This window comes from Sarcophilus harrisii, chromosome 1 (assembly GCF_902635505.1).
Source record: "Sarcophilus harrisii chromosome 1, mSarHar1.11, whole genome shotgun sequence".
Lineage (NCBI taxonomy): Eukaryota > Metazoa > Chordata > Mammalia > Dasyuromorphia > Dasyuridae > Sarcophilus > Sarcophilus harrisii.
In genome coordinates, this window is record NC_045426.1 from 338,754,654 (window position 1) to 338,782,133 (window position 27,480).

Sequence of the window (27,480 nt, forward strand, 5' to 3'; positions counted from 1 at the left end):
TGCCTTCACTTTTGACCAAATGATTTCCCCCATGGCGTGATTCAATCTGGTAATTGTCATTCAGCCACTTCCTACTCACAGGCACACACTGGCATTAGGAGACAGCATGTAGACGTTGTTCTCACACAATGGGTAGATGATGATGGCCTTGCCCCAGTATACCAAGTGAGCAGCAAGCTGGAAAACCTGCAGAGACACAGGAGGTAAGGGAAACAGGAAAAATAAGCAAATTGCAATTTGGGTTTCATTCTGAGTGAGAAGTGTCAGCTATTGTTCCAAGAGAATAGGAGATCAAGTCTGCTTCCTCAGGGGGCACAGTTCTCTGAAGAGACCTCCCCACACAACATGTGACAGGTATGAATGAAATAATTTGTTTTCAAGAGTTGTTTCCTATTTTGTACTGGTCCCCTCTTCAGTACCAATTTTTACATTTCCAATTTTCCTACCAGGTCCCAGTGGGCAAAAATTATGCAGACAGACAGAACCTCCCCCTAACAGCTGAACCTGAAATGTTGTTTTGTATTCATTTCCTGTGTAGTTCTCGACACACTCCTATTTTTAAAGAGGGTCATATTTTTTCAATCAGAGGTCCCTGCTATCCTGGCCTCTTCTGAGGGAAAGGGCTGGCTTCCTTATGACAGGTCATTTGTCACCACTGCTACAGCGGCTACAGCGAAATGGTGGGAGTCAAGGGCCATGTGGCACTTCATGGGGATTCAGGCTCCATACAAAGGCAGCGTCAGGCCTCATCTGAGTTAACACTTTAACTTTACTCAGGACAGAGTAGGTTTAACAGTACACACAAGTACTTGTCAGCATTTGGGAGTTGTGACACACCACAGTTGTTAGTTCGAAATATCATAAGGCATGTTTAATTTTAAGAAAAAAATCTGTTAAGTTATTTTTGTTCTGAGAGGATTTCTGGTTTTTTTGTGGGGAGAGAAATCCATGAAAGTCAGGATAACTGAAGACAGCTCAAGACTGGGAAGACAGTAAGATTGGGAATCTTTGTCCTAGAAAAACAACTGACAAATGGTACCAGGTTTTATATGATTCAAAACATGATAGTCATTTGAGAGACCACTCAGACAAAATTCCCATCCAGGGCATGGATTGTCACCATGTGGCTGCAGTTCCACAATGCCCACTGGTATAGCACATCAGGATTACAAAAAAAAATCATTGTTAAAATTTGATCTTTTTGATGCAATAAATTGATTTTTTCCTGTAGGCAGTACAAATATCTCCAGTCAACTTATAAAGAAACTAAGTTTCAAAAATGTAAGGTCATTTGCTTGAGGTCACCAGTAAGGGCAGAGCTGGGATTTTACTTCAGATCTTCTCATTTTTCAAGATTAGCACTCCTGCCACCACCTAACAAATGGATGGGGTATTTGGCCTCAGTTTAAATACCTCCAGCAAAGAAGAAATCACTTTTTTATAAGGAAACATTGTTCTGTTGTTGAATGGATCTCATTTTTAGGGAATTCCTCTTTATGATAGACTGAAATTTACCTCCCTATAACTTCCATTCAGGTTTTCTTCTCATACAGCCAAAAAGAGAAGACTACAGACTCACTCTTACACCTACTGAAAGCAAAGTAGGTTATTTATGCATTCTTATTCTCCCGTGGTACTTATTTATGTAAAAGGAAGCCCTATAAAGGGAATTAGAATGAACAAATTAAAGAAAGCCCAAGCCACCAAAGATCACTTTCCTGTGGGAAATCGCTTTTATAGTTGCAATTCTGGGCATGTCCAAGTTTATAAGGGGAAATCAGGGGAAGTTGTACTTCTTATTTTTATCAGAGAAAGATCCTTACTTTAAATAGACAAAAAATAGGGAGGACCTCTAATTTACTTCAAACTACAATTCCCAAGCTTTTCTTTACATATCCATTCTCTTCTTCGTCTTACATTTGCATGCCTGTAGGCTATCATATTTCAATTTATGCACTCTGAAATGTATCCATGAACAGGTTGAGCATATTTAAAAGGATAACTAAAAGTTGCTAGCTGTCTTTTGCAATATTCCCAATGAGCCAAGATTTCATTGATATAGGCAACTCCTTCCAGTGATGAAGACTTCCATACCTTTAGCAGATGGTCTTCATGAGTTGCTGAAAGTGATGAAAAATTCATCACTTTGTGACTAACCATTTGACAATAAGCCCCTCCAAACCTAGCTAAGCTGGGTCTCCCAGATGATAGTCGACTGACAAGCTTTTGCTCAGTTTGGTGGAATCTGCCAAAGCATGTGCCCTGTTGCCACAGCCTTTTGAGAACTCTAACCCACTATACTATTAGGAGGTTTCAAGGGAGGATTGCTGTTGAAGAAATTTCAAATTCCTGATCAGACACTTAACACTCTGTCTGTTTCTCTTTCTGCTTCTCTTTCTATACATACACACACACACAAAGTTGCCATCACTTAGTAATTTAGCAATTCATTAATCATCACATTCTTAATGAAAATAATAGTGTTATACTTTAAGACGAGTTTCTTACTAGGAGCATATCTTAACTTTAGATACATTGAAGAAGGCTGAGCACACGATTTGAACATCCTAGACTATATGACTTGGATCTTAATACAGAAAAAAAGAGTATTAACGGTAGGGGTGAGAGTGCAGCCTACACATTTTAATATCATTCATGGAAAAGCTTTAAGGAAGACATTATACCAAATCCTGAAGGCAATCAACCTGGACATTGAGCACAAAACCTAACTCAACAAAATCCCAAATGAGGGAGATGACAATCTGAAGTTCTTTAACTTCTGTTCCCTTTCAAAAACTGTATATTTCCTTTCAGTCAGAAAAGTAGATAAATACCTTAATTCACAAGAAACAAAATACCAGAGGTCAGTTTGGAACATATGCCCTGGGTGAAGAAACCATTTATGAGGGCTTAGAATTCCCAGACAACCAAGATGGCAATCAATATTTATTTACTGGCAATGCTGGTATTAAAAAAGAGCACTATAGAAAAATGAACATTAGCACCAGAGCAAGTAATAGTACAGATCAAAGGGGAAAACTAGGCAGACCTGATGAGGTTAATAAGAACCCAGCAAGACTCCACATCCAAGGTAGCTGGGTGGGCCACAAAGAGGGGTGCTGACAGGAGGCTTTTGTTGAATTTAACTTCGCCTTTGTTGCAGCAAGCCCTTGTTGAATTTCTTGTCAATTCCTTGCATTAACAAAATTATCAGGACCTCATAGTTAGTACAGACAATCAGAAGACCAAATTATAGATGTCTCCTAAGATTATTTTCTCCTATAAAAGATCCTACTGGTATCCTGCTTCTTTGTTAAATTCTTTTTGGGTGGTATATGAAAATTATGGAATATTACTGTTCTGTAAGAAATGACCAACAGGATGATTTCAGAAAGGCCTGGAGAGACTTACACGAACTGATGCTGAGTGAAATGAGCAGGACCAGGAGATCATTATATACTTCAACAACAATACTAGATGATGACCAGTTCTGATGGATCAGGCCATCCTCAGCAACGAGATCAACCAAATCATTTCTAATGGAGCAGTAATGAACTGAGCTAGCTATGCCCAGAAAAATAACTCTGGGAGATGACTAAAAACCATTACATTAAATTCCCAATCCCTATATTTATGCACACATGCATTTTTGATTTCCTTCACAAGCTAATTGTACAATAATTCAGAGTCTGATTCCTTTTGTACAGCAAAATAATGTTTTGGTCATGTATACTTATTGTGTATCTAAGTTATATTTTAATATATTTAACATCTACTGGTCATCCTGCCATCTAGGGGGGGGGTAAGAGGTGAAAAATTGGAACAAGAGGTTTGGCAATTGTTAATGCTGTAAAGTTACCCATGTATAAATCCTGTAAATAAAAGGCTATTAAATTTAAAAAAATAAATAAATAAATAAATAAATTCTTTTTGGAACTTAGCCTGCCAGTGAATGGCAAAATAACAAAATTTTTGCCTCTTGATTTGGAGATGGTGTAAGCCTACAAATTTTTTTAAGACACCATGCAACATCAGCCTGAAGCATTTGGGAACACTGGAAACCACCAATGACCCCAACATTTGGTAGTCTGCACAGGGAGAGTCCTAGAACCCCAATATATTTTTCAGATTTGGCACTTCTGTACCCCCATACTCCCAACATACCTCCTGGGGACCCCTATGACTTAAGAGGATTCCTTGACTACAGAGTAGGTTTGAGCACCAACTTATATCAAATTGCCATTCATAATCAGAGTACCAACGTACACATAACCCGGCATAATCAAATTTGAAAAAGTTTTATGAATGATTTTTTTTTGTCCTTTTAATTCCTTAATTACTTTATTTATGCTTATATACAGACATTATATATGGATCACAGATACAATCACATCCACAGAGATGCCCAGGCCCCCAACATATTATCCTCCAGTTATACTCCAAACCTATCCTACTACTCACTTTGGCCCCCTTCCCAAATTTCCCATTGTTCTCCCATTCACATGCCTTATAAACATCCCATCCTCCATACAATCACTTTCCATGCCTATATCACCAAGTAACCTTGCTGTATCTAAACATTATTTCCATACAACCCTTCCATGCACACATATAACCCCCATACACATACCACAAATGCAGATAAACATACTTAGATACACATACAACACCCCCATACACTCAGGCATATAGGTTGACAAATTCTTATACATGTTTGTGAGTAAACATATGCATATAATATATATGTAAATATATATAAACAGTCCTATTAAAAGATAAATGACTTCTTGTTTCAAAAGCTGAAAATGCCAATCAACAATTATTTAAGCATTTACCATGAGTCCAGTACAATGCTATTCTGTAATAAAATTCACTTAATAAATACATATTTTGTACCTGTTATGTCCAGAAATGGGTCTAAGTGATATGGGAGAAACAAAGATGAGTAAGACATGGTCTTTAACTCCTAGACAATTCTTTCCAAAAAGCTGAAAAGAATTAACTAAACTATGGCTAACAGATCAATAATAGATTATTATGGGAATCTAGATAAGCTGAGGTCATATCTAACTATATAAACCAGATATTCTTCACCTAGGGTCCATGAATAGAATTCAGGTGGTCTATGAACTTGGATGGAAAAAAATTACTTCTTTATTTTTAACAGCCTTTGGTTTTCTTTGTAATCCTATGTATTTTATTTTATGCGTTTGAAAAAATAATTCTGAGAAAAGGCCCCATAGGCTTGACCAGGCTGCTAGAGGAGTTCACAGCACACAAAAGGGTGAAGATCTGATCAAATTGTCTCTGGATGGCCCAGAGATTAGACATTACACTGTAGTGGATGGATCATAAGTCTATTCCACAAGGGCATTTCATAAGTTCTAATGTTCTTAGTGATCAGATTCTGGTTTCCTCCTTAACCATAAGAACTCATGTAATTACCTTCATCTGTGTGAGCACACAAATAAAGTGAAAAAGTTAATTCCGCTAACTCCAAGGAAGCAACAGGACACAAGTTTCTGAGAGATTTCAGTTGAGAGAAAGTCAGTGACTATCCCGTAGCTGTAATGGTCCATATATAAATGCACTGGTAGGATGGGGTCGGGGCTGGGGGCAGTAAGGGTAGAGAGAAATAGTAGAAAATACATTTGTATCCTATAAGACCTTCATTTGGTCTCACTTGTCTTCAAAACAACTCCTTCTCTTTCTCAAATCAGTTTTTTTCCAAATTTTCTATTTCTTCACAATGGCACCACCAATCTCATAAATACTCAGGCTCAATCCATCTTTCAAACATGGTTAAATTCATCTTCTTAAAGCAACTCTTGTTATGCCTCTCTGTCACTCAAAATCCTTCAGTGGCTATCCCTTGCATATGGGATAAAGTCGAAACTCCTAACATACATGGCCCTCCATAACTTTGTCTCACCCTACTTTTGATTATGGTGATATCAATGGTGATATATCATTAATCAGTCTAGTACCTTAATATTCTATGAAAACTATATTACTTTAGATAGTTCTCCTTCTGAGACACACATAAACCCAACTTACTAAATCTGGAAAGAATGACTCCCAAAGTAAGAAAGGTACTAAGGAATGGCAATGAAAAGGTGGAGCATACAGAAAATTAGATTTAAAATTCTGAAGGACTGTCATATGATGAGGAATTAAATTGATTCCAATTAGCTCCAGAGAGCAGAATCAGGACTAATAATGGGAAGTTACATGGAGGCAGATTTATGTTCATTATAAGAAATAACTTTTTAATAATTAAAACTATCCAGAAATGGAATGGGTTGCATTGAGGAAGCAAGTTCTCCATTACTGAAAACATTCAGTGAAGGTAAGATGAAGATATTTGGGGATCTGACAGGGGGAGATTCCTGATTCAGGTATGCACAGGACTTGATGACTTCTTAACTTCATTCCAATTCTGAGATTCTTTGATTCAAACTGAACAAAGTGATTTGAATGAAAAAATTTTAAAAATTAATGTAAAAGCAAAATATATCAATAATTATTTTAAATTTTAAATTGCCATTTGGCAATTACAAAACTCCTTCTCTAATGGGACTCAAACTTTAAAAGACATTCTCTTTTTCCTTCCTCATATTCACCTGAAAGCAAATTCTTTTTTCTGTGTGTTTTTAACTCAAAAGCACCAGGAGGTAGAATGAAATGCCTTAAATATAATCTGACTGCTAACTTCCAAGCCCAGGAGCATTACTTTAACCAGCCTGGCAAATGATTTACATTCCTGGAGCACTTCCAGATTTATTACCTCCCACTTTAACAAAAAAAAGAAACAAAGGCTCAAAGATATTAATGTCCCCATGATCATATTATAATACACAAATTATGCACACATATGATCTCATTATATTCTTATAAGAGCTGTGTAAATTAGGCAATACAAGTATTATTCCCTGCTCTTCAGATGAGGAAACTGAGGCAGAAGTCAAATGACATGGCCATGGTTATAATTCATCTTGGGCCAGAAGAAGGGGCTGGCTACAGACCTCTCTTTCTTCCAAGTCCTGTGCTCTTTCCACCATACCATCCTGCTCCAGAAACTAAACTCTACTTTCAGAACTCTTTGAGCTTATCTCCCCACACCAGTCCATTTCCTATCCATGAAGTGGTTAAATATATAAAGTCAATTTTGTATCTTGCTAAGCATTAATTAACCTTCTTTTCCAACATGTATATGAGCACAATCAAAATTGGCCACTGGGAAGTACTGGGACACTACTGGTTCAGGTGCTACTTCCTGCCTCAAGTGACTGCCTTGATGCCATCTATCCTTTTTCAGGATCCTAATCAAAATTTATGAAAGTTCACAAAATTTCCCAGATGATCTGATGTTTCCAGAGCATCAAAAATGTTACCCTGCTTTTTTTTAAAGACTAAGAGAAAACATTTAAAAATCGCATCGGAATATTTTGGAGAGCCTATTGATATTACAAACAGATTCACTGGAGCACATCTTTAAACAGACATTTCCTTGACTGCTTAAGTTCCATTAGTAGTTGCTAACTGTTTTTGATGGAAAGTATATCAAGTAGAAAAATGAAGCTAAGTGTTAGAAGCCACAGCCACTAGAAGATCAATCTGAAAAAGAAAATGATGCATTACTAACATAAGTAGTAGAGAGGATTTTATGTCAGGTTTGTCCAAAACACAACTATTTACAATGTAGCCCCACTCAAAGCAACAATAAAAAATTATCCAAAAGTAGAATGTTAACTGTACTTGCAAGATATCAAGTTGTCATTAACATTAATAAATGTAAAATTTGTAAAGGATTAAAAATTCTTAATCCTTATAATAATCCTGGGAAGTAGATACTATTATTATCCTCATTTTTTACATGAGGAAACTGAAGAAATAAGCATTTATATAGCAACCACTTGTGCCAATCACTGTTACTTGATTTCACAACAATCTTGAAAGGCAGGTACTGCTATTATCTTTATTTTATGATTAAGGAAGCTGAGGCAAACTGAGGTAAAATAACTTACTTAAGGTGACACAGTTAGTAAGTATCTAAGATAGGAATGGAACTCAGATCTTCTTAACTCCAAGCCCAGAACTGGGCAACCTGTGAAATGGAAGGCAGATGTCATAATGCAAACAGCATGAAACCTCAGTGTGGAAACATGTTGTCCCAGTTTTCCTACTAATTATTTGCATCATGTTGGGCCATTCACTTTTCTCGGGGCTTTGGTTTCTTCATTGATAAAAGGGAGTTGGACTAGTAATCTCAAAGATCTCTTCCAGCTTTGACATTTTAGGATTCTATGAGAAATGAGAACCATCCAGAAAATCAATCAATAAACAAACAAACAAATAAATAAATGAATGAATAGATAAATAAATAAATAAATGCATCTGTTTCATATATGTAAAAGCCCAGCTGGGAAAAAGATTGCTCAGGGTGGTCCAAGAGTGTCTGACTAATGTGAGGAGAAGCAGGAGATGGCAGCCAAGGAAAACTTTGGAAAAATCTACTAACAGAACTTTTCAGAAGAGTAGTCTCAAAAGCAAGTGGTAGAAGCATCTTTAACTTTAAAAACTGGTCAAAAGGACTGAAATAAAATGTTCCTAGGAAAAGAGTCCAGTATTCCTCATCCCTCAGTTGCCATGACATATTATGAAGTTATAAAACTAATTAATGGAGCCTTTTCAGCAGACGTTACTTTGCTCATACAGACCTTCAGTAAGTCTGAGTGAGCTGCTACAGATTATTCACAGCAAAGGCGGTCTTAGTCACTCTTCACTAGGGCAGGGGAACAATTTAGCAGGGTTTCTCAGTCTTCAAATCTCTTTTCTAATCTACTATCAAATAATCTTATTCTAATCCTTTCACCTTTTACATTCCTGCTCCCACCCATAACATAACTAGTAGTTTCCCCAGTTGTTCAGTGGATGTTGCCTCTCTCACACGTACCTGCAGCAGTGCCAAATCAGCATCCTGAGCGAGCTGCTGCAGATTCTTCACAGCAGAGGTGGTCTTAATCACTCTCACGAGGGCAGGGGAACAGTCTAATGGGAGTTCATTGAGTAGGGACTTCTCATCATTGAGCAGCAGTAAGGCATGGTAAGGTCTGCCATTAAAGAAACCCACATGTTAACTGAAATCATTCCAGTAACAGACAAAGCAATGAGTAGCAATGGGGCAAGTCCTGCTTCAGCACGCAGCCTGCACAGACTATACAGGGGACTACAAGATGGAACATTCGGAAGCGAATCTGGACTTGGCAGCGTCACTGTCTGTACTAGTATGTTGATTTCAAAGTCAAAAAGAAACAGAGCTGCTAATCCATACATAAGAATCCCTGTAGGCTGCATATTGATTTCATTGTAAAATGTCACATTATTTATGTTTGCATTTTTATTTCTTTTATTAAAAATTAGTTAATTATCTTTCAACCTGATCTGGGCTATATTCAGGAGTGCTGTGGGTTGCAACAACCCATAGGTCTGTGTTTGACACCTGTGCCCTAGTGAACAATGCTAAGTCCAAACTGCAAATGCTAAGGAGTATTAAAAAAAAAACTTAAGGGAATAAACAGAGGGATTTCAATCAGATCTTGTGTCAGGAAAAATGGTAAAAAGGAGGTAAGAAATGTGATAAGTACTTCTAAAATCAGCTAAAAATACTATTGGAGAATACAGTTCTCCCCTTACAATTAGGGGAGAGATACTAGACTTAAAATCAAAGACTGGGGTTTGAGTTCTGTGAAATAGGGATAAATATAACTCATTCCTCATACCATGAGGAAAGCACTTTGAAAATTTTTGAAATGTAAATGCTCCAAGAGGAGAGTTTTCCGTATGACAAACAAAAACTAAACTAAGCCTAATTTGAAGAGGTTTTTAGGAGCAAGGAAACTTATTTAAGGAAAGAGAAGGATAATAATGTACATTACCATTGAACTTCACTGTTGGCTTAGAACTTTTTTCACAAGAATTATCATATATATTTTACAGGTGAAATGGCCTAGAGGGTTAAACTGACTTGTCAATAGTCACAGACATGGGAGGTGTGAGAAGCAGCAGTCTTGGCAACAAGACAAGCTTCCTTTTCAAGGTACTACACCAACTCTTTGGTTTTCTGAGGAACCAAAAGAAGTTATAACCTATTTCTTTGATAGAAATTTATAAGTTTAATGAAGAAGCCAATCAGAAACAACAAAGACCTTCAGAAGGCAGTCCACAATGACTAAATCAGACTTGCAGTGAGTTCAGCTCACTCCCCTGAAATGTCACCTTTTTGAGAAAAAACAAATGGTCACTAGGCCTCAGGCTAAGATCACAGAGAAATATCTAAACCCATCCTGGATGCATCAGGGATGAAGCAAAGGGAAGGGCATTTCAGCCATTTCTGGACATTGCCTTGTCTAAAATAAAAACTTATCATATTTTGACCACGATACTCGGCAGAAGCCATTTCTGAAGCAGGAAAGAAGTGCATAAAAGCACCTGGCCTGTGGACTCAATAGCTTTCAGAAGTAATGTGATTAGCAAAATATTTGGACTAGGGGGCACAGAGCAATTCAGAAAGGACAACAATGATCTAGGAATTACTGGAGAGAAGGGGGAGCACAAGCCCCTTGGAAAATAAGATGTACTTACCGGATAGCTTTCAGGCTCTTTTCTATGGCTTCAGGAGGTATAAAATTTGTTGCGACATAATGGATTTTATGAGGCAGGCAGAAACTCACTTCCAGCCAATTATTGATATGTAATCGTACCACACCAGTGGTACAGAGGCTGCAGAAAATCAAATGTTACAATAAGTTGTTTGTGAAACCTGTGTCCTGCTGCATTAAACTGTCCATAGGTTGTCTGGCCCTTTTAGTAGGATTTTCATAAATGGTTTTTGACAAGAGATTTCCTTCTACATGTTTAGTACATTGCAGAGACCCACTTATTTTACAAATCAAATCCCAACTCGGGTATTCTGTTTCTCATTCAACCTGCTCCTGCTTGTCAGAAGAAACATGAAAGTGGATATTAAACTTTTCCCATACCACAGAAAAACCACAGGAGAAAAGTTGTTATTCCTTGGAAAATGAAGAAAGCATATAATAGGAATCACTCACATTCTTTCTTTCTAGCCTTGGGATCTACAATTCAGTAACAATGCTGAAAAAAATCTACTGTAAGATTCTTTAATCATTACTATCCTTGGAGATTAATGAGCAAAATGAACACATTTCACACAAAAGAATAAATTCAGTTATTGGGCTTTCTTTCAACAGCTCATCAGAGCCTGAATTTTGCCTCACTAATCATCACTTCACCATCTATTCTGTACAGAATCTGAGTCGGAAGGACCTCAATGGTCATCATGTGGATCCCCACACAAAAAATCCCCTTTATACAAGGGCTTCTTAAACTTTTTCCACTTGCAATCTCTTTTTGCCCAAGCAAATTTTGCACAACCCCAGGCATATAGGCATATAAAATCAGTATACAAATCAAACATTTACTGATAATAAATCATAATTTTGTGACTCCCATACTCAGTGATGTGACTCCATATGGGGTCATGACTCCAGTTTAAGAAACTTTGCTCTATAACTTATCTGATGAGTAATCACCCAAACTCTGTCGAAAGACCTTCAGTGAAAGAAAGCTCTATGCTACTTTGGGGTAGCTTAAATTGTTAGGAAATGTATCCTTACATTAAGCCTAAATTTATGTTTAAAGCTTTGAGCTAATGCTCCTAGTTTCGTTTGAAACCACAAAGAAAATACCCTCTTCCAATTCCTCCTTCATATTACAGCCCTTCAAATACTGAAAGGTTAAGAGTCAATAGCTATTAAAGTAGGGAAAGAATGTGTCGTGCATAGGATAAGGCTCAAAAACAGGCCAAAAGCTGAAAGTAGAAAAGACTTGAGCAAAAAATTAGTCTAGGTTCTGGGGGAGAGATAGAAGCCTCTCAATAGGATGTACATTTTACCTGATAAGTTTCATATTCTGAATATATTATTTTAATATTTGTTATTTTTAGGAAATGTAGAGAAATGAAACAAGGAAGCAAAATATGCTCCTTTGTCTTAGAAATTTAACACATGAGTTATATTAACACCTGCAAGGAGGATGTTAACAGAAATGGCTACAACAAGATAGCATGAGTGAAACTTTAAGATAGTCAGAAAATGAACCTAAAAGTAAAACCACAAATGAACTGTACAAAGCAGTAAAATGGTTACCAAGACAGTGGAGCTTGAATTCAGACAAAGAATGTGCACAGCTATATAAATTATAATAACAAGTAAGGTAGAATGTCTGAGAGAATCTAAGACTGAAGAAGAATGGGAAGTGGTTAAATGTATCCAGAATTGGTCAATGCATTCGGGAGAGGCCCATTTCCTATACCTTTTAGTTATAGTTACATAGAACCAATAAAATACACAGATAAATCCAGGTTTCTTCCAAATTATACCATAACCTTGGAAAGCCATTGTACAACAGGGACAAAAGGAGCAGGGGGAAAAATTGAGGTAAAAAAATCTGAGAATCTTGGAGTTGGATAGAACCATAGTGCCAAGCCTTACTCTAAGAAAAATGTCAAAATGTGGTTTTCCATCCTTTCACGAAAAATATCCTGTAAGAAGGAACCCATTATTTTATATAGGCCATTCTACTTCTGCATATGTCTAATTGTTAGAAGTTAAATTAGAAAAAATGGAAAGTTTCTGCTGGTTTGGACTTTGTGTTCACTTTACAAGTGACCCATTAAGAAATAGGCCATCTCTAATTCCACAGATTGATCCTGGATATTAGAGGGCCATTTTGACTGTCCCTAATAGTCTTTTTAGCTACACACAATGGAGACAGGACACTAGTAGTAGGAATTGTATAAAGATACTTTCATATTTATATTAGAGCAGGAGAAATCCTTGTTGTTGAATTCCTATCTCAGTGTACCTTTTTTTTTGGGGGGGGGGATGGGAGGAGTTGTTCAGTTGTGTTTCACTCTGGGTTTTCTTGACAAAGATATTGGAGTGATTTGCCATTTCCTAGTCTAGTTCATTTTACAGAGAAGGAAATAGGCAAACAGAATTCAGTGCCTTGCTCAGGGTCACACAATTAAGTGTCCTGAGGTGGGATTTAAACTCACGTCTTCTTGACTCCAAGCATGGTGCTCAATCAGCAGCACCTAGCTTTCCCACTGCTCTCTCTACTAAACATCAACTCTGCAGAAGAGTAGGAAAAAAAGAGAAAATGAAAGAATAAAGACAGTTGGCATCATTGGAAATTACCATGATGAACCTACTCCATTTAGACTTCAATGCTATTGGTAGATATCTCCATGCTCTTAATCATTTCTGTTGAATTTTTTGGCACTAATCTGGATATGTTATAATTGATTGACAACTACTGCCTAGGGTGAGCTCTATTTCTTGCACGTAACTGCTACAAGATGCTTGTATGTTTTCCAAATTTCCAAGATGGCCTAGTATGTTTCTACTTAGGAGACATTCAGAACGTTAAAAAAAGAAAAAGAAAGAAAACTAACAATATTCTTTTAAGAATACTGCTAATGAAAGTTGCAGGATACAAAATAAATCCACATAAATTATCAGCATTCTTATATATCACTAACAAAATCCAACAATTAGAGATACAAAGAAAAATTCTATTTAAAGTAACTGTGGATAGTATAAAATATTTGGGAATCTTATCTGCCAAGGGAAAGTCAGGAACTATATGAGCAAAACTATAAAACACTTTCCACACAAATAAAGTCAGATCTAACCAATTGAAAAAATATTAAGTGCTCTTGGATAGGTCGAGCAAATATAATAAAGATGACAATACTACCTAAACTAATCTATTTGTTTAGTGCTATACCAATCAGCTTCCCAAGAAACTATTTAATAACCTAGAAAAAAATAAGAACAAAATTAATCTGGAAGAACAAAAAGGTCAAGACTTTCAAGGGAACTAATGAAAGAAAAATCAAATGAAGGTGACCTAGCTGTACCAGATCTAAAACTATATTATAAAGCAGTGGTCAACAAATCATTTGGTATTGGTTAAGAAATAGACTCATTGGTCAGTGGAACAGGTTAGGTTCACAGGACAATGTAGTCAATAACTTTAATAATCTAGTGTTTGACAAACCCCCAAACCCTAGCTTTTAGGATAATAATTCACTATTTGACAAAAACTGCTGGGAAAATTGGAAATTAGTATGGCAGAAACTAAGTATTGACCCATATTTAACACCATATACCAAGATAAGGTCAAAATGGGTTCATGATCTAGGCATAAAGAATGAGATTATAAATAAATTAGAAGAACATAGGATAGTTTACCTCTCAGACATATGGAGGAGAAAGGAATTTGTGACCAAAGAAGAGCTAGAGATCATTACTGATCACAAAATAGAAAATTTTGATTATATCAAATTAAAAAGCTTTTGTACAAACAAAAAACTAATGCAGACAAAATTAGAATGGAAACAAATTGGGAAAACATTTTTACAGTCAAAGGTTCTGATAAAGGCTTCATTTCCAAAATATATAAGAATTTACTCTAATTTATAAGAAATCAAGCCATTCTCCAATTGATAAATGGTCAAAGGATATGAACAGACAATTCTCGGACGAAGAAATTGAAACTATTTCTAGCCATATGAAAAGATGCTCCAAGTTATTATTAATCAGAGAAATGCAAATTAATACAACTCTGAGATACCACTACATACCTCTCAGATTGGCTAGGATGACAGGAAAAGATAATGCTGAATGTTGGAGGGGATGTGGGAAAACTGGGACACTGATACATTGTTGGTGGAACTGTGAATATATCCAGCCATTCTGAAGAGCAATTTGGAGAGCAAGTTATCAAACTGTGCATACCCTTTAATCCAGCAATGTTACTACTGGGCTTATATCCCAAAGAGATCTTAAAGAAGGGAAAGGGACCTGTATGTGCAAAAATGTTTATGACAGCCCTTTTTGTAGTGGCTAGAAACTGGAAAATGAATGAATGCCCATTAATGGAAGAATGGTTGGGTAAATTGGGGTATATAAATGTTATGGAATATTATTGTTCTGTAAGAAATGACCAGCAGGAAGATTTCAGAAAGGCCTGGAGAGACTTACATGAACTGATGCTGAGTGAAATGAGCAGGACCAGGAGATCATTATATACTTCAACAACAATACTATATGATGACCAGTTCTGATAGACTTGGCTCTCTTGAACAATGAGATGAACCAAATCAGTTCCATTTTTTCAATAATGAATAGAACCAGCTATACCCACCGAAAGAACTCTGGGAAATGAGAGTGAATAACTATATAGCATTTCCAATCCCTCTGTTTTTATCTACTTGCGTTTTTGATTTCCTTCTCAGGTTAATTTTACCTTATTTCAAAATCTGATACTTCTTGTGTAGCAAAATCCATAAAGAGACATATATTTAAAGATATGGCTAATATAAGAAATTGTTTTCCTGTAGATAGGTATTGGAGGATATGATTTGGGGGTTGGTTTATTTTAATTGTCCAGTGGGTAGGAGGGATAATAGCAGGAGCAGATTAATTTTTAAAAATACTCATACTTGAACATTTTTTTAAAAAAACTATAAAAAAGTTTTATGCTTTGTACATAATCATAAATTAAACAACAACATTTAGCCCTGTGTCTATATTTCTAGCTCCTCTTTATTGAAATCCACTGGAGAAATGGAAAAGTCCTTTATTTAGATTCTCTGCAACATCAGTATCTCTAAAATATATTACTAGACTTATGACTAAATTATGTCAGTCCTGCTGGTAGAAGGTAGGTTATATTAGGAATTCCTGTTCTGCTTAGGTTCAGGCCCCAATTTGGGAAAACAAAGACTAAGTGTCCTTTAGATCCAATTTCAATGCACTTGGAGATCAAGTACAATCACTGCCTTATCTTTTTCTAAAAGCTAAAAACTGAAGAAATGCAGTACCAATGAATGTGAAGTGGATCCCCTGAATGTCAGCAGAGAACAAGACAGGTATGCTATGGAAAAAAAAAACACAATCTACCTTTTGCATCATGTCTGTGAAGAACTGAGAGTTACCAAAGAAAGGATATACAGGGTTCTAGAGTTGCACAAAGACACTGACCTTCCAGTCAGAGACACACAAATGATCACTTAATTACAAACAGAAAAAGCCAAAGTATCAAGAAAGAACTATGGCATGGAAAAGTAGCATGCTGTATTTGAAAGAACAACTGGTTGGAAGTCTGAAACCCTGTTAAAATTTAAAACTCTTCTATGACTTTTGGAACACCCTGTGTTTAAGTCTCAGTTCTGCCATATTGGTTTGTGTGACTTTGTCCAGTCATTCAACTTCCTGCAGCCCCAGCTGTCTCATTTCTAAAAAAGAAAAAAATAATAATTTATAAGACTTATCTTAACAGGAATTGTATGAAAATCAAATGGGATAACATATGCAGTATCCTTGTTAAACAAAAAGGGCCATGTACATGTGAGCAATTACATAATCTTTTACTTCAAACTCATCTTTTCGGCCTTCAAAGCCAGTGGTCCCCAAAGTTTCCTCTAACCAATCCACATCAACAAAGTTGGTAAAATATTGTGGTTAGCTTAATTACAGGTAAAAATAAACCAACCTCTTTTGTCTCTGAAAGAGGCTACAAATTAAGAGAGAATAACAGATAATAGTTGGAAGATATCTCATCTAGGTCAGTTCTACAGATGGAGAAATTGAGGGCCAATTCCAACCCAGATCCTATAAATTCAAATCAAGTACTCTTTCCACTGCACTAAATTGCTTCCCCAAAATACCAGCAAGAGGAGAAATAAAAGTACCCACCAAAACCTACTTTCTTAAAGCTCCTTATTGCATAAGCTGACTTCTACGTGAGAATTCTTTTTTCCTAAATGGCTCACTTTGGTCAATATTTATCTCTTGCCTATAATTAAAACATAAATAAGAATTTATATTCCCATAGCATTTTGTAGTTGAGAGCACTTTCCTTACAACTCTGCCACTTTGGTGGTGCAAGTATTATTACCATTTAACAGATGATAAAAAAAGACTCAAAAAAATTTTAATGACTCTTCCATTAAAGGACTTTCATGGAACTAATTCTGGGCTTTCAAAGACCATACCAGTGGAATGCAAAGTCTGCTGGTTCACACCAAGAAAGAAAGGCTTTTCAAGTATTATCTATGGACTGAACATCTATTGCTCAAAGACTAACCTTGCTAAATTCAAAGACTAGAATGAGATTTTCAGCCATAGAAACTCACAAAGATCATCATCTAAGATGTATAGGCAAATCCACAATAATTAAATCATAGAACTTCAGTGTAGTATTGTACCCAAAGCAATGCTATATGCTATAAATAGCAAAAGCAATCTTCTGATCCCAAATCCAGGGCATTTCCTACTATACTACATTACTTCACTGAATAGCACAATAGCTTTTCCAGCCCAATGTACTCTGATAACCAAGGCATATCATTTTGCACATGGACATTTTGAAAACCTTAAGACATTTATGTGAGGTCAGCTTTCAATTTTTTAGTAGTTTCCTCTTTTTAATGCATCTCCTCCATCAGGATACTTAACAATGTTTTTCCCCCAAAGAAGCAAAACAACCCAGAGTAATCACTATGACCTAAAGTAAAAGTGAAGCTACTGTGAGCTATCATTATGATCTGAGAGAAGAAACAGATCTAGCCTTAACACTCATATTCCCAAAGGATTGCATTAATAAAACTGAGTTATTGTTATAAGGCCTGAGGACCTGGGAGGAAAAACAGACTATTGTTCTTTTTTACAAAATCCTTCAGAAGGTGAATGTATAATAATAGGATTTAACAAGGTTTGATGGGGAAATCCATGGGTTTCGCCCCTATATTTCAATGCCCTGATCTTGACTTCATTAGGGAATAAGCATTAATAAAACATGCCTGGAGCTGATAAAGTCATGCTGTAGGCTGTTCCTTAGCTTTCAGAGTTCTGCTTGTCTCTGATTTGGGGTATTCCAGGATTGTGATTCATATACTAAAGTCTGAAAAATGGTTTTGGCTTCTGAAGGAAACAAAGTAGAGAATAAGAAATCTATTAAGTGAGAATCATGTAAAGTGGTCTAAATTTGACTGTTAAGATTTCTGCTATTATAGAACTGAAAAATTAAACAATATTTTATTATCTTCTCACTCAGTTGTTGTTTGGTTGTGTCTGATACTTCAAGAACCCATTTGGAGTTTTCTTGACAAAGATCCTGGAGTGGTTCACCATTTTCTTCTCCAGCTCATTTTATAGATGAGGAAATTCAGGCAAATAGGGTTAAGCAACTCATCCAGGATCACACAGCTGGTAAATGTATAAGGTTGGAGTCTTCCTGCTTCAGGTCCCACTCTATCTACTGTGCCACCTGGCTGCTCATAGACATCTTTTACTTTTCTCTTTCATTCTCATTCATTCTGTTAAAAAGCTAGATTGAACTGTTATAGACATGGCTCTTTTCAACAATGTGGTGATTCAAGGCATTCCAAATAAACTTGTGATGGAAAGAGCAATGTGCATCCAGAGAGAGAACTATGGAGATTGAATGTGGATCAAAGCATAGTATTTTCACCATTTTTGTTATTGTTATTGTTTGTGTGCTTGTTTTTTTTTTCTTTCTCATGTTTTTTTCCCCTTTTGATCTGATTTTTCTTGCACAGCATGATATGAGATTTTTTTAAAAAAGAAAAGGACCAATATGTACAAAAATATTTATAGCAGCTTTTTTTTATGACGGCAAAAAACTGAGAGGATACCCATCAACTGGGGAATGACTGAATAAGTTGTGGTATAAAATTACATTGGGATAATATTATGCTGTAAGAAATAATGAGAACGCCCAGCGAAAGAACTCTGGGAGATAACTAAAAACCATTACATTGAATTCCCAATCCCTATATTTTTGCTCACCTGAATTTTTGATTTCCTTCACAAGCTAATTGTATAGTATTTCAGAGTTTGATTCTATTTGTACAGCAAAATAACGGTTTGGTCATGTATACTTATTGTGTATCTAATTTATATTTTAATATATTTAACATCTAGTGGTCATCCTGCCATCTGGGGAAGGGGGTGGGGGGTAAGAGGGGAAAAATTGGAACAAGAGGTTTGGCAATTGTCAATGCTGTAAAGTTACCCATACATATAACCTGTAAATAAAAGGCTATTAAATAAAATTTTAAAAAAAGAATTAAAAAAAAAAGAAAGAAAGAATGAGCAAGATGCTTTCAAAACAAACCTGGAAACTTAATGAACTAATGCAAAGTGATATGAACAAAACCAGAAGAATATTGTATGCAATAATAGCAATTTGTACAATGACTAACTGTGAATGACTTAGCAATTCTCAGCAATACAAAAATCCAAGATAATTTTAAAGGACTTATGATAAAATTTGCTATCTACTTCCAGAAAAAGAACGGATAGAGCTTGAATGAAGATTGAAGCATACTTTTAAAAAAACTTATTATTATTCCTGGTTTTTCTTTGCAACATAGCTAATTTGGAAATGTTTTGCATGACTGAGCTATATCAAGTTGCTTGCCTTCTCAAGGAAGGCATAAGGAAAGGTAGAAGAGAACTTGGTATTCAATTTTAGAAAATAAATGTTTAAAAATTTTGTTTACATGTAATTAAAAACATAAAAATTAGGGGCAGGCAAAAATTAGACACAGTGGATAGAGCACAAGCCCTGAAGTCAGGAGGACCTGAGTTCAAATCTGACCTCAGACACTCAATACTTCCTAGCTGTGTGACCCTGGGCAAGTCACTTAACCCCAACTTCCTCAGCAAGAAAAAAAAAATTAAAAGAGAGAATGAATGTTGACATCATGGACAAGTCCCTTAACTTCTCTGTCTTTTGGTTTTCTCAAGTACAAAATAGAGAAAATAATACCTATCACAAAGTTGTTGAGTGAAATCAAAGAAGATAATACAATATAAAATATTTTGCAAACCTTGAACTATTATATGTGGCAGTTATTATGATTATTTACACACACACACACACAAAATGTCCCAATGCTATCAAAGCTTAAAACTCCACTGTGATTTTGGGGATACCCTTCCACCCCATCACTTCTCTTTCTTTTTCTTTTTCTCTTTCTCATCATACACATATGTAGATAGCTACAGATAGCATTCAAAAGGCAGAAAAGATTTAGTGCTGTTTTTGGATTATCCTATCTCTAAAAGAATGCCAACTCATTTTTTTCAAGTTGTTGATAAAATGAAGTCACAATTCTTTGTGACTGGCAGAGTTGAGCAAGCTTGGGGCTTGGAAAGAGGCTAGAAGAACTGGGTTTGAGTTTTAGTTCTACCACCGACTAGCTATGGGAGACTTCACCTCCAAGAAGCTGTTTCCTCAGTTGTAAAATAGGCATAAAACTTGTCCTACCTTCATATCTCCATGAGTAGTTGTGAGGAAAAAACTTTGTAAACCAGAATCCTACAGGGGTAGCTAGATGGCAAGGTGGATAAAGCACTGGTCCTGGAGTCAGGAGGATCTGAGTTTAAATGCAGCTTCACTCAACACTTACAAGCTCTGTGACCTTGGGCAAGTCCCTTAATCTTAATTGCCTTTCCCCCCCAAAAAAAATCAAACTAGAATCTTACAAAAATGTGATTAAGACCCCTCTGTGAATAAGGGATATACCTAAATTTCTACCTAGTTGCTATTAAATGCCTAGTTTGTCTTTTTCTGCGTACTTTATTTGCACTGTAGCTGCCCTCCACAAAAAAGATTCGGAACTAGAAGATAATGGCATACAAATATTGCACTAAAAAGGAATGCACCCTTGAAACTGGAGGCTTTATACTCCATCCAAAACACTGCTGAAACACCAATTAAAGTATTGCTCCAGACCATAAAAAAATGAGGAGAATGTAATTTTCAACTCTCCTCTGGCTACTGAGAAAGTCCTTGAAACTCTTCATAGCAACAGGGTAAACAGAAAAATCTGACACTGAAGGAGTCACAAGGCAGAGGAGAAAAGAGAGGAAAGGGGGAATTTTTTTTCTCTTTTAACAGTCATTTAAAAAGCCTATAACCCACCCTTCTGAGCAGGACTTTATAACCTAACTGGTTTTGATCCCCAGTGTTTTTCTTTCCATTCACTTTGGTATTAATGGCATTGTCTGAAAAGGCTTTGTAAGAAATAAACTGTCACTACATGCCAAAGGCAGGAAGGGCCCCCTTGGAGTTGATCCAAGCCTTCAAATAACTATGTAAGCATACTGAAAGCCTTGGTTCATAATGTGGTGATTTAGTGGGAAATTAAGGCTCTTCAACAGATGATTTTGCACTGGTGTATAAGGCCCAGAGCACTGGTCATCACAACACTATGTTGACCAATCTGTTTTATAAAACAAAGATAAACATATACATGCATTTACATTAATACAAAGCCAGAACTTGTTTAGGAATTTAAAATGACAAAATCATGTCATGGTCTAAGGCTGAACACATGATTTTACTCTCGTCTTCCCTCTGATCACCTCTTTATCTCTATCTTGTCTTCCTTCCCTCCCCACTTAATAGTATTTTATTTTTTTCCAATTACATGTAAAGATAGTTTTCAACATTCACTTTTCTAAAATTTTATTTCTAAATCTCTCCCTCTTGTTTCCTCCTCAAGATGGCAAGGAACCTGATATAGGTTATATATGCTACCTTATCTCCTTAGAACATAATGTTGTCTCTGACTACACATGCATTTCCTGTTCCACAATATTTAGCTCTAATTTTGGAAGGATTAAAGAAGATCCAAAGTCATAGAATTTGTGGGGAGTATAGAGATCAGGTAAGATCCTTACCTGAAGCATAATTTTTGATAGAGGGTCAATCAGATTCAACTTGATATCTACCAGAGAAATGAGGAATCCAAGCAAGTACATCCAGATAAGCAAAAGTATGAAGACGCATGCCAAAGCACGAGGTCTGCACATAATATTTGAAAGTTTCCAGTGGCTAGCCCAGGTTGAGAGCAGAATTCTCTTTATTTTAAATCTACTGAACCTACCGAACTTATTAATTTGGAGACTTTATAAATGAATTGTTTTCCAAATGCCTTGGAATTTATATACATGGACATTGAGGCCCAAGCAATAGTAACTTTAAAATGGATAAGGGGAGCTATTATTCTTCTCCATCTAGGAATCAATAATAATTTACATTAAAATGGAACTTAAAGGTTAATGAAACACTGCCAGAGACAGGCAGGTAATAACAGTATCATTATCCTCCTTCTGCTCATGAGGAATCTGAAACTCAGAAAGTTAAGACGACTTGCTTCCTCTTACCCAGCAGAGCATGAGGACAAACACAAATCGGGTGTTCAGACTCTGAGTTCAGTGCTCTTTCTACAATGCCATACTTTGCTCTTCTTTATGTGTTAGGAACAAACCAGGTTTTCTCAGTTGCACTAAGGAAATACAGAGCCTCTAAGAATCAATGCCCTAAGTATATTTCCTCTCTAGTTCAGCAACCTCTGCTTTCCTCTCCACATCACCCCAGGGAGAACACAAGAGAATGCAGAAAAGGAAGGAGCTGGGAGTTTACCTAGTCATTTTATAATGAAGAAACTCGAGAGACCCAGTTGAAGTAAGTGGCCCTATAACACCCAGACAGCAGCATGTAATGCTGCCTTTTCTAATACCTTATGCTTATCAGAGAACCCCAGCAAAAACCTGTGCACACTCAAAGCAGCTCTATTATTGTTTATCATGGTTCTTTATTAATAGTTTGAGCTCATTTTTTCCCTTATAACTTGGATTTAATTGGCAGCAAGGTTCAAGGAAACTCATCTCAATACTAGTACTTCAAAATAGCCATCAAAATATTGGTATAACCCAGGATCCCCACAGCAAAAACTTTAATGCTTTCAATTCATTTAATGAATATTGAGAATATATAGTATTCAAGATAACACAGACAAATGTAACACACACACACACACACACACACACACACACACGCACATATATATAAATACATAGACACATATATACATGTAATAGACAAAAGCTTCATGAATTGTGGGTCACAACCCTATATCGGATTCACATAACTGAATGTGGAGGTTGCAAAAAATCTGGCATCAGTCAAAGGTATCAAATAGTCCACCAAGATTTAATTCATTATGTATTATATGTTATATAAAAAAGCACATCCATCTCATTAGTATGCAAATTTGCTTTCATTTAATAAGTAGTAAAATTATATGTATAGCAAAGAATTGTTTTAAAATAAATTTATGATTTATTATTAGTAAATGTTTGATTTGTATACCTATTTTATAACCTACATACCTAGCATATATATATATACCTAGGGGTGCATAAAAATTTCTCAGGGAAAAAAAGGGATTGCAAGTGGGAAAAGTTTAAGAATCCTAGTAACAGATAACACCACATATTCAGAAGTAGACAGATGAAGAGAGAACCTAACACACAGTTTGGGGAACACAGAGGGCTTTTACCCTATTTAGGTAAATCACTGCACAGTGGAATGAGCCATGGATTTAGACCCAAGTTCAAATTTAGGCTCTGTTATGGACTGCATATGTGATAGCAGGCAAATTGCAGACTATCCCTTTGAGCCTCGGTTTCCGCCTCTGTACAAAAAAGGAGTTGGACCAGATAATCTGTAAGTACCCTTCCACCTTTAAAATATTATGATCCTTTGATTTTTCTCGTGCAACATAATAAATGTGGAAATATGTTTAGAAGAAGTGCACATGTTTAACTTGTATTAGATTACTTGCTATCTAGGAGAAAGAGGAGGTGAGGAGAGAAGGAGGAAAAATTTGGAACACAAGGTTTTGCAAGGGTGAATGTTGAAATCTATCTTTGCACATATTTTGAAAAATAAAAACCTATTATTATAAAAAAAAAAAAAAAAAAAAAAAAGTAAAATGATCCTAAGATTCATGGTTTAACAATTTGCAATGCTGCTAGTAACCTTTGACATTTAGTGAATTTTCAACTTTGAGTTCAAGAAGGCTGCCACTAGATGGCGCTGTGCTACTGTAAGTGCTGAGGGTTCCTCCAGAAATTCTATATTTGGTCACTATCCCCACCACGCCCTCCATTCTACACAACAGTTAACCCCACAGAGGAATCCTCTGAGAGGCTTAATCTCTTTAATTTTTCTACCATCAATTAATTAAACAATTAATAAGAAAGAAGCTGGAAGTCTCCTGGCTTTCTAATGCTCAGTTAATGTGATTTTTAATAAGAGCCCAGCTTTAGAGGCAGCATAGACTTGGAAGGGGGCATTATAGATCCACAGATCTTCCATTAGTGCTCCCTTGGTGAGATAGAGAGGACCTCACAGTTCTGCCCACTGAAAGTCCCTGATTTCCCCTTCCTTCCTCTTCATTCCCAAGGCTTGTAGGCTCACGAATGAATGAATGAATGCTTGCATGCACACATGTATGTAAGCAAAATGTAAGTGCATTTATTAAGCACTTGCTATGTGTCAGGTGCTCTTGTGTATATTGAAGATAACAAAGGTAAAAGGAGCAGCTAGGTGGCTCAGTGGATAGTAATCAATCTGGAATCAGGACATCAGTTAAAATCTGACTTCAGATACTTCCTAGTCATAACTGACCAAGTCTCTTCAGCTCTGCCTGCCTCAGTTTCCTCATAAAATGAGGGTAGCAATAACACCTACCTCCCTATTATAAGTAGGCACTATATAAAAGTTGCCTATTATTACTTAAAATAAGGAAAAAATTCCAAAACAGGAAAATCTCTATCATGTTATGTTGTAGCCTGTACCTCTGTAATGAAGACAAATTCCATGTGTTGAAATTCTTTCCTTCTCCTGAACTTCAGCTCAGCTGCTCCCTCATCTGTGAGATTTTCCCTGATCTGTCTCCATCCCACAGCTGGAAGTTTTCTATTTCATAGTCTCATCTCTCATAGCATGTTTTCACTAGAGCCTTCCTCTGCACTGATTAGATTCTAATATATTACAGTTTTTGTTTGTGTGTTTTGAGGGTTGATTTTTCCAGGTCTTTCCTCAATGACAAACACAGAGTCTTGCACTTAATTTGTACTAAATACTAAGTTGAATCAAACATGAAATGTAAACTGTCCTAAAGGCTCCACTACACTAACAGCTTTTCAGAAGCTCATTGCTCAGGAGCTATTGCTTATAGGAGAGGTTAAAAATCTATATACAATCATCATTTATGGGACCTAAAATCAAAGTTTAGGGGGATTTCATTTAGGTTAATTAGACTAATCTCCCACATCAACAAATAGGTTAATGATGGAAAGAGCTCCTTTGTTTCAGGTCTCCAGGTTCAACAGGGACCACCTAGAGCTTCTTGTAGGAGCAAGGAGGCCCAAGGAGAGACTATGTGCCTGCAACACTAGCAAGGAATCAGACCTTTGTTTTGACTCCACCATTTGATTTGGGGCAACTTACTTTTCCCTGATCTGTAAACAAGAGATAATAATATCTCTCTGTCTCTTCCCTCCCTGAGAAGACATGAGGATGAATAAGGTATTTAGAGAGTACTCTAGGTTCCCCAGAAGGCACCAGAAAAATATGAGGAAAAAAAAGTGTGAGAGTCCTCCTCTGAAATCCTTCTGCATTTATTTCCAAAAGCTCAAAGGATCAAGAACTATAAGAAAAAGTAGGGGATACATGGAGAAATGACTTAATAAATAAGACCAGGAGTCATTTCTCCATAGATAAGTGGTCAAAGGATATGAAAAAATAGTTTTCAGAAGAAGAAATACAAATAGCAATAACCATGTAAAAAGTTCTAGATCACTAAGAAGAGAAATGCAAATTAAACTACTCTGAGGTTTCATCTCCTTACACTTCTTAAGGATAAGAACTGTTTTTGATTTTGTCTTTGTGTTTCCAGTGCCCAAAACAAAGTAAATACTTAAATTCTAATTTAATAAATTCTTTTTGTTTTATAATTAAATTGGCAAAAATAATAAAAGAAGTGTTGGAGGGGTCGAAAGACAGCAGGCACACTAACCCAAATGCCAGTTGAATTATACAGAAAATACGTCAATAAAAATTTAGTTTGTAACTTTTGGTTTGGACAACATGCTACTGGACATAAATCCCACGAGGCCAATGACATTAACAAAAACTCATGTATACCAAAAAATCCACAGCGCTATATTTTGTTGTAGCAAAAAATGGAAACAAAAAAAGGAGCCCATCAATTGGGGAGTAACTAAACAGGTTGTATTTATAGAGAGGAAACAGAATATTGGGCAGCAAGTCACAAATGAATACGAACAATTCAAAGAAACATGGGAATACATTTATGAACTTATGCACAGAGAAGAAACTGGAAAACAACATGCACAATTATAAGCCAAAAACAACATTAAAAGGCAGATTAATTACAATGACCTCATTAATTTCAATGAAGTCAGATTAAGTGCAATGACTCATCTTGGTTGTAGAGAACAGAAAATGAAGTAAATCACTCTTTTAAGTAAAAGGGTGAGAGTTTACAAGCTGGGAATGTTGTTGCCTTTTCCCTGATCTGTAAACAAGAGATAATATCTTGGTTGCAAATCATTTTTTCATTATTCTTTTTTCTTTGTATAAGGCAATGTTCCTAAGGAGCAGGTAATGATGGTGAAAAGATGCATCAATAAATGATGGTACAAAACACAAAATGTAACCATAAAACTTTTTTTAAAGGACGAGCTCAATATACATTGGTGCTTTTATGGTCTTATATCTGTACCCAAGTGCCAAAGCTAAAAGTGACTTTAAGAATTCACTTACTCCAATAACCTACTTTATCAGCTGCTATGGTTGCCAGGAGATAACAAGGTTACCTGCTAATGACATTCAAAACTATTACTGTGGGTCTTCCCTCAGAAAGAAATTATTGGAAGAAACAGGGAAAACCAGAGCTGTCCATATTCATCTCTGTCCAGGGTATGCATTGGTGGTTTCAAAGCATCCCAACATAGGAAAACATGACCTTATCTCAATTTACATTCCTCATCTGTAAAATGGGAACAATATTACTACCATATTCATCTCTGTCCAGGGTATTCATTGGTGGTTTCAAAGCATCTCAACATAGGAAAATATGACCTTATCTCAATTTACATTCCTCATCTGTAAAATGGGAACAATATTACTACCTCATAAGGTTACTGCAATGCTTAAATAAGATAATAAATGTGAAAAGACTTCATAAATTACAAATATTCATATTAATGTTTTTAGGAACATTAATAATTCAGAATATTCAGAAATATTAATAATAAGAATATAATAATCACCCTTGACTGCTTCACTAAGATCTCTAGATATTCTATTTATATTCAAATAGTCATACTTATTAAACATCTTTCTTACATTATCTTTTAAACTTGGTGCAGACATTTGCCCATCCAAGAGAAGTTTAATTATATCTACAACAGA

The 27,480-nt window shown here is 36.1% G+C and overlaps 1 protein-coding gene across 8 annotated transcripts in view; it reads right to left on the reverse strand.

The window, feature by feature from the left end:
* NPRL3 (NPR3 like, GATOR1 complex subunit) overlaps positions 1–27,480 on the reverse strand; it is an 80,069-nt gene that overhangs the window by 23,864 nt on the left and 28,725 nt on the right. For all 8 annotated transcript variants that reach the window (XM_031945675.1, XM_031945674.1, XM_031945673.1 and 5 more), the window contains 3 exons: positions 10,645–10,782; positions 8,957–9,113; positions 80–186 (listed from right to left, as the gene is read on the reverse strand). In XM_031945675.1, coding sequence (XP_031801535.1) covers positions 80–186; positions 8,957–9,113; positions 10,645–10,782 — 402 coding nt within the window. The remainder of the gene's footprint in view (positions 1–79; positions 187–8,956; positions 9,114–10,644; positions 10,783–27,480) is intronic.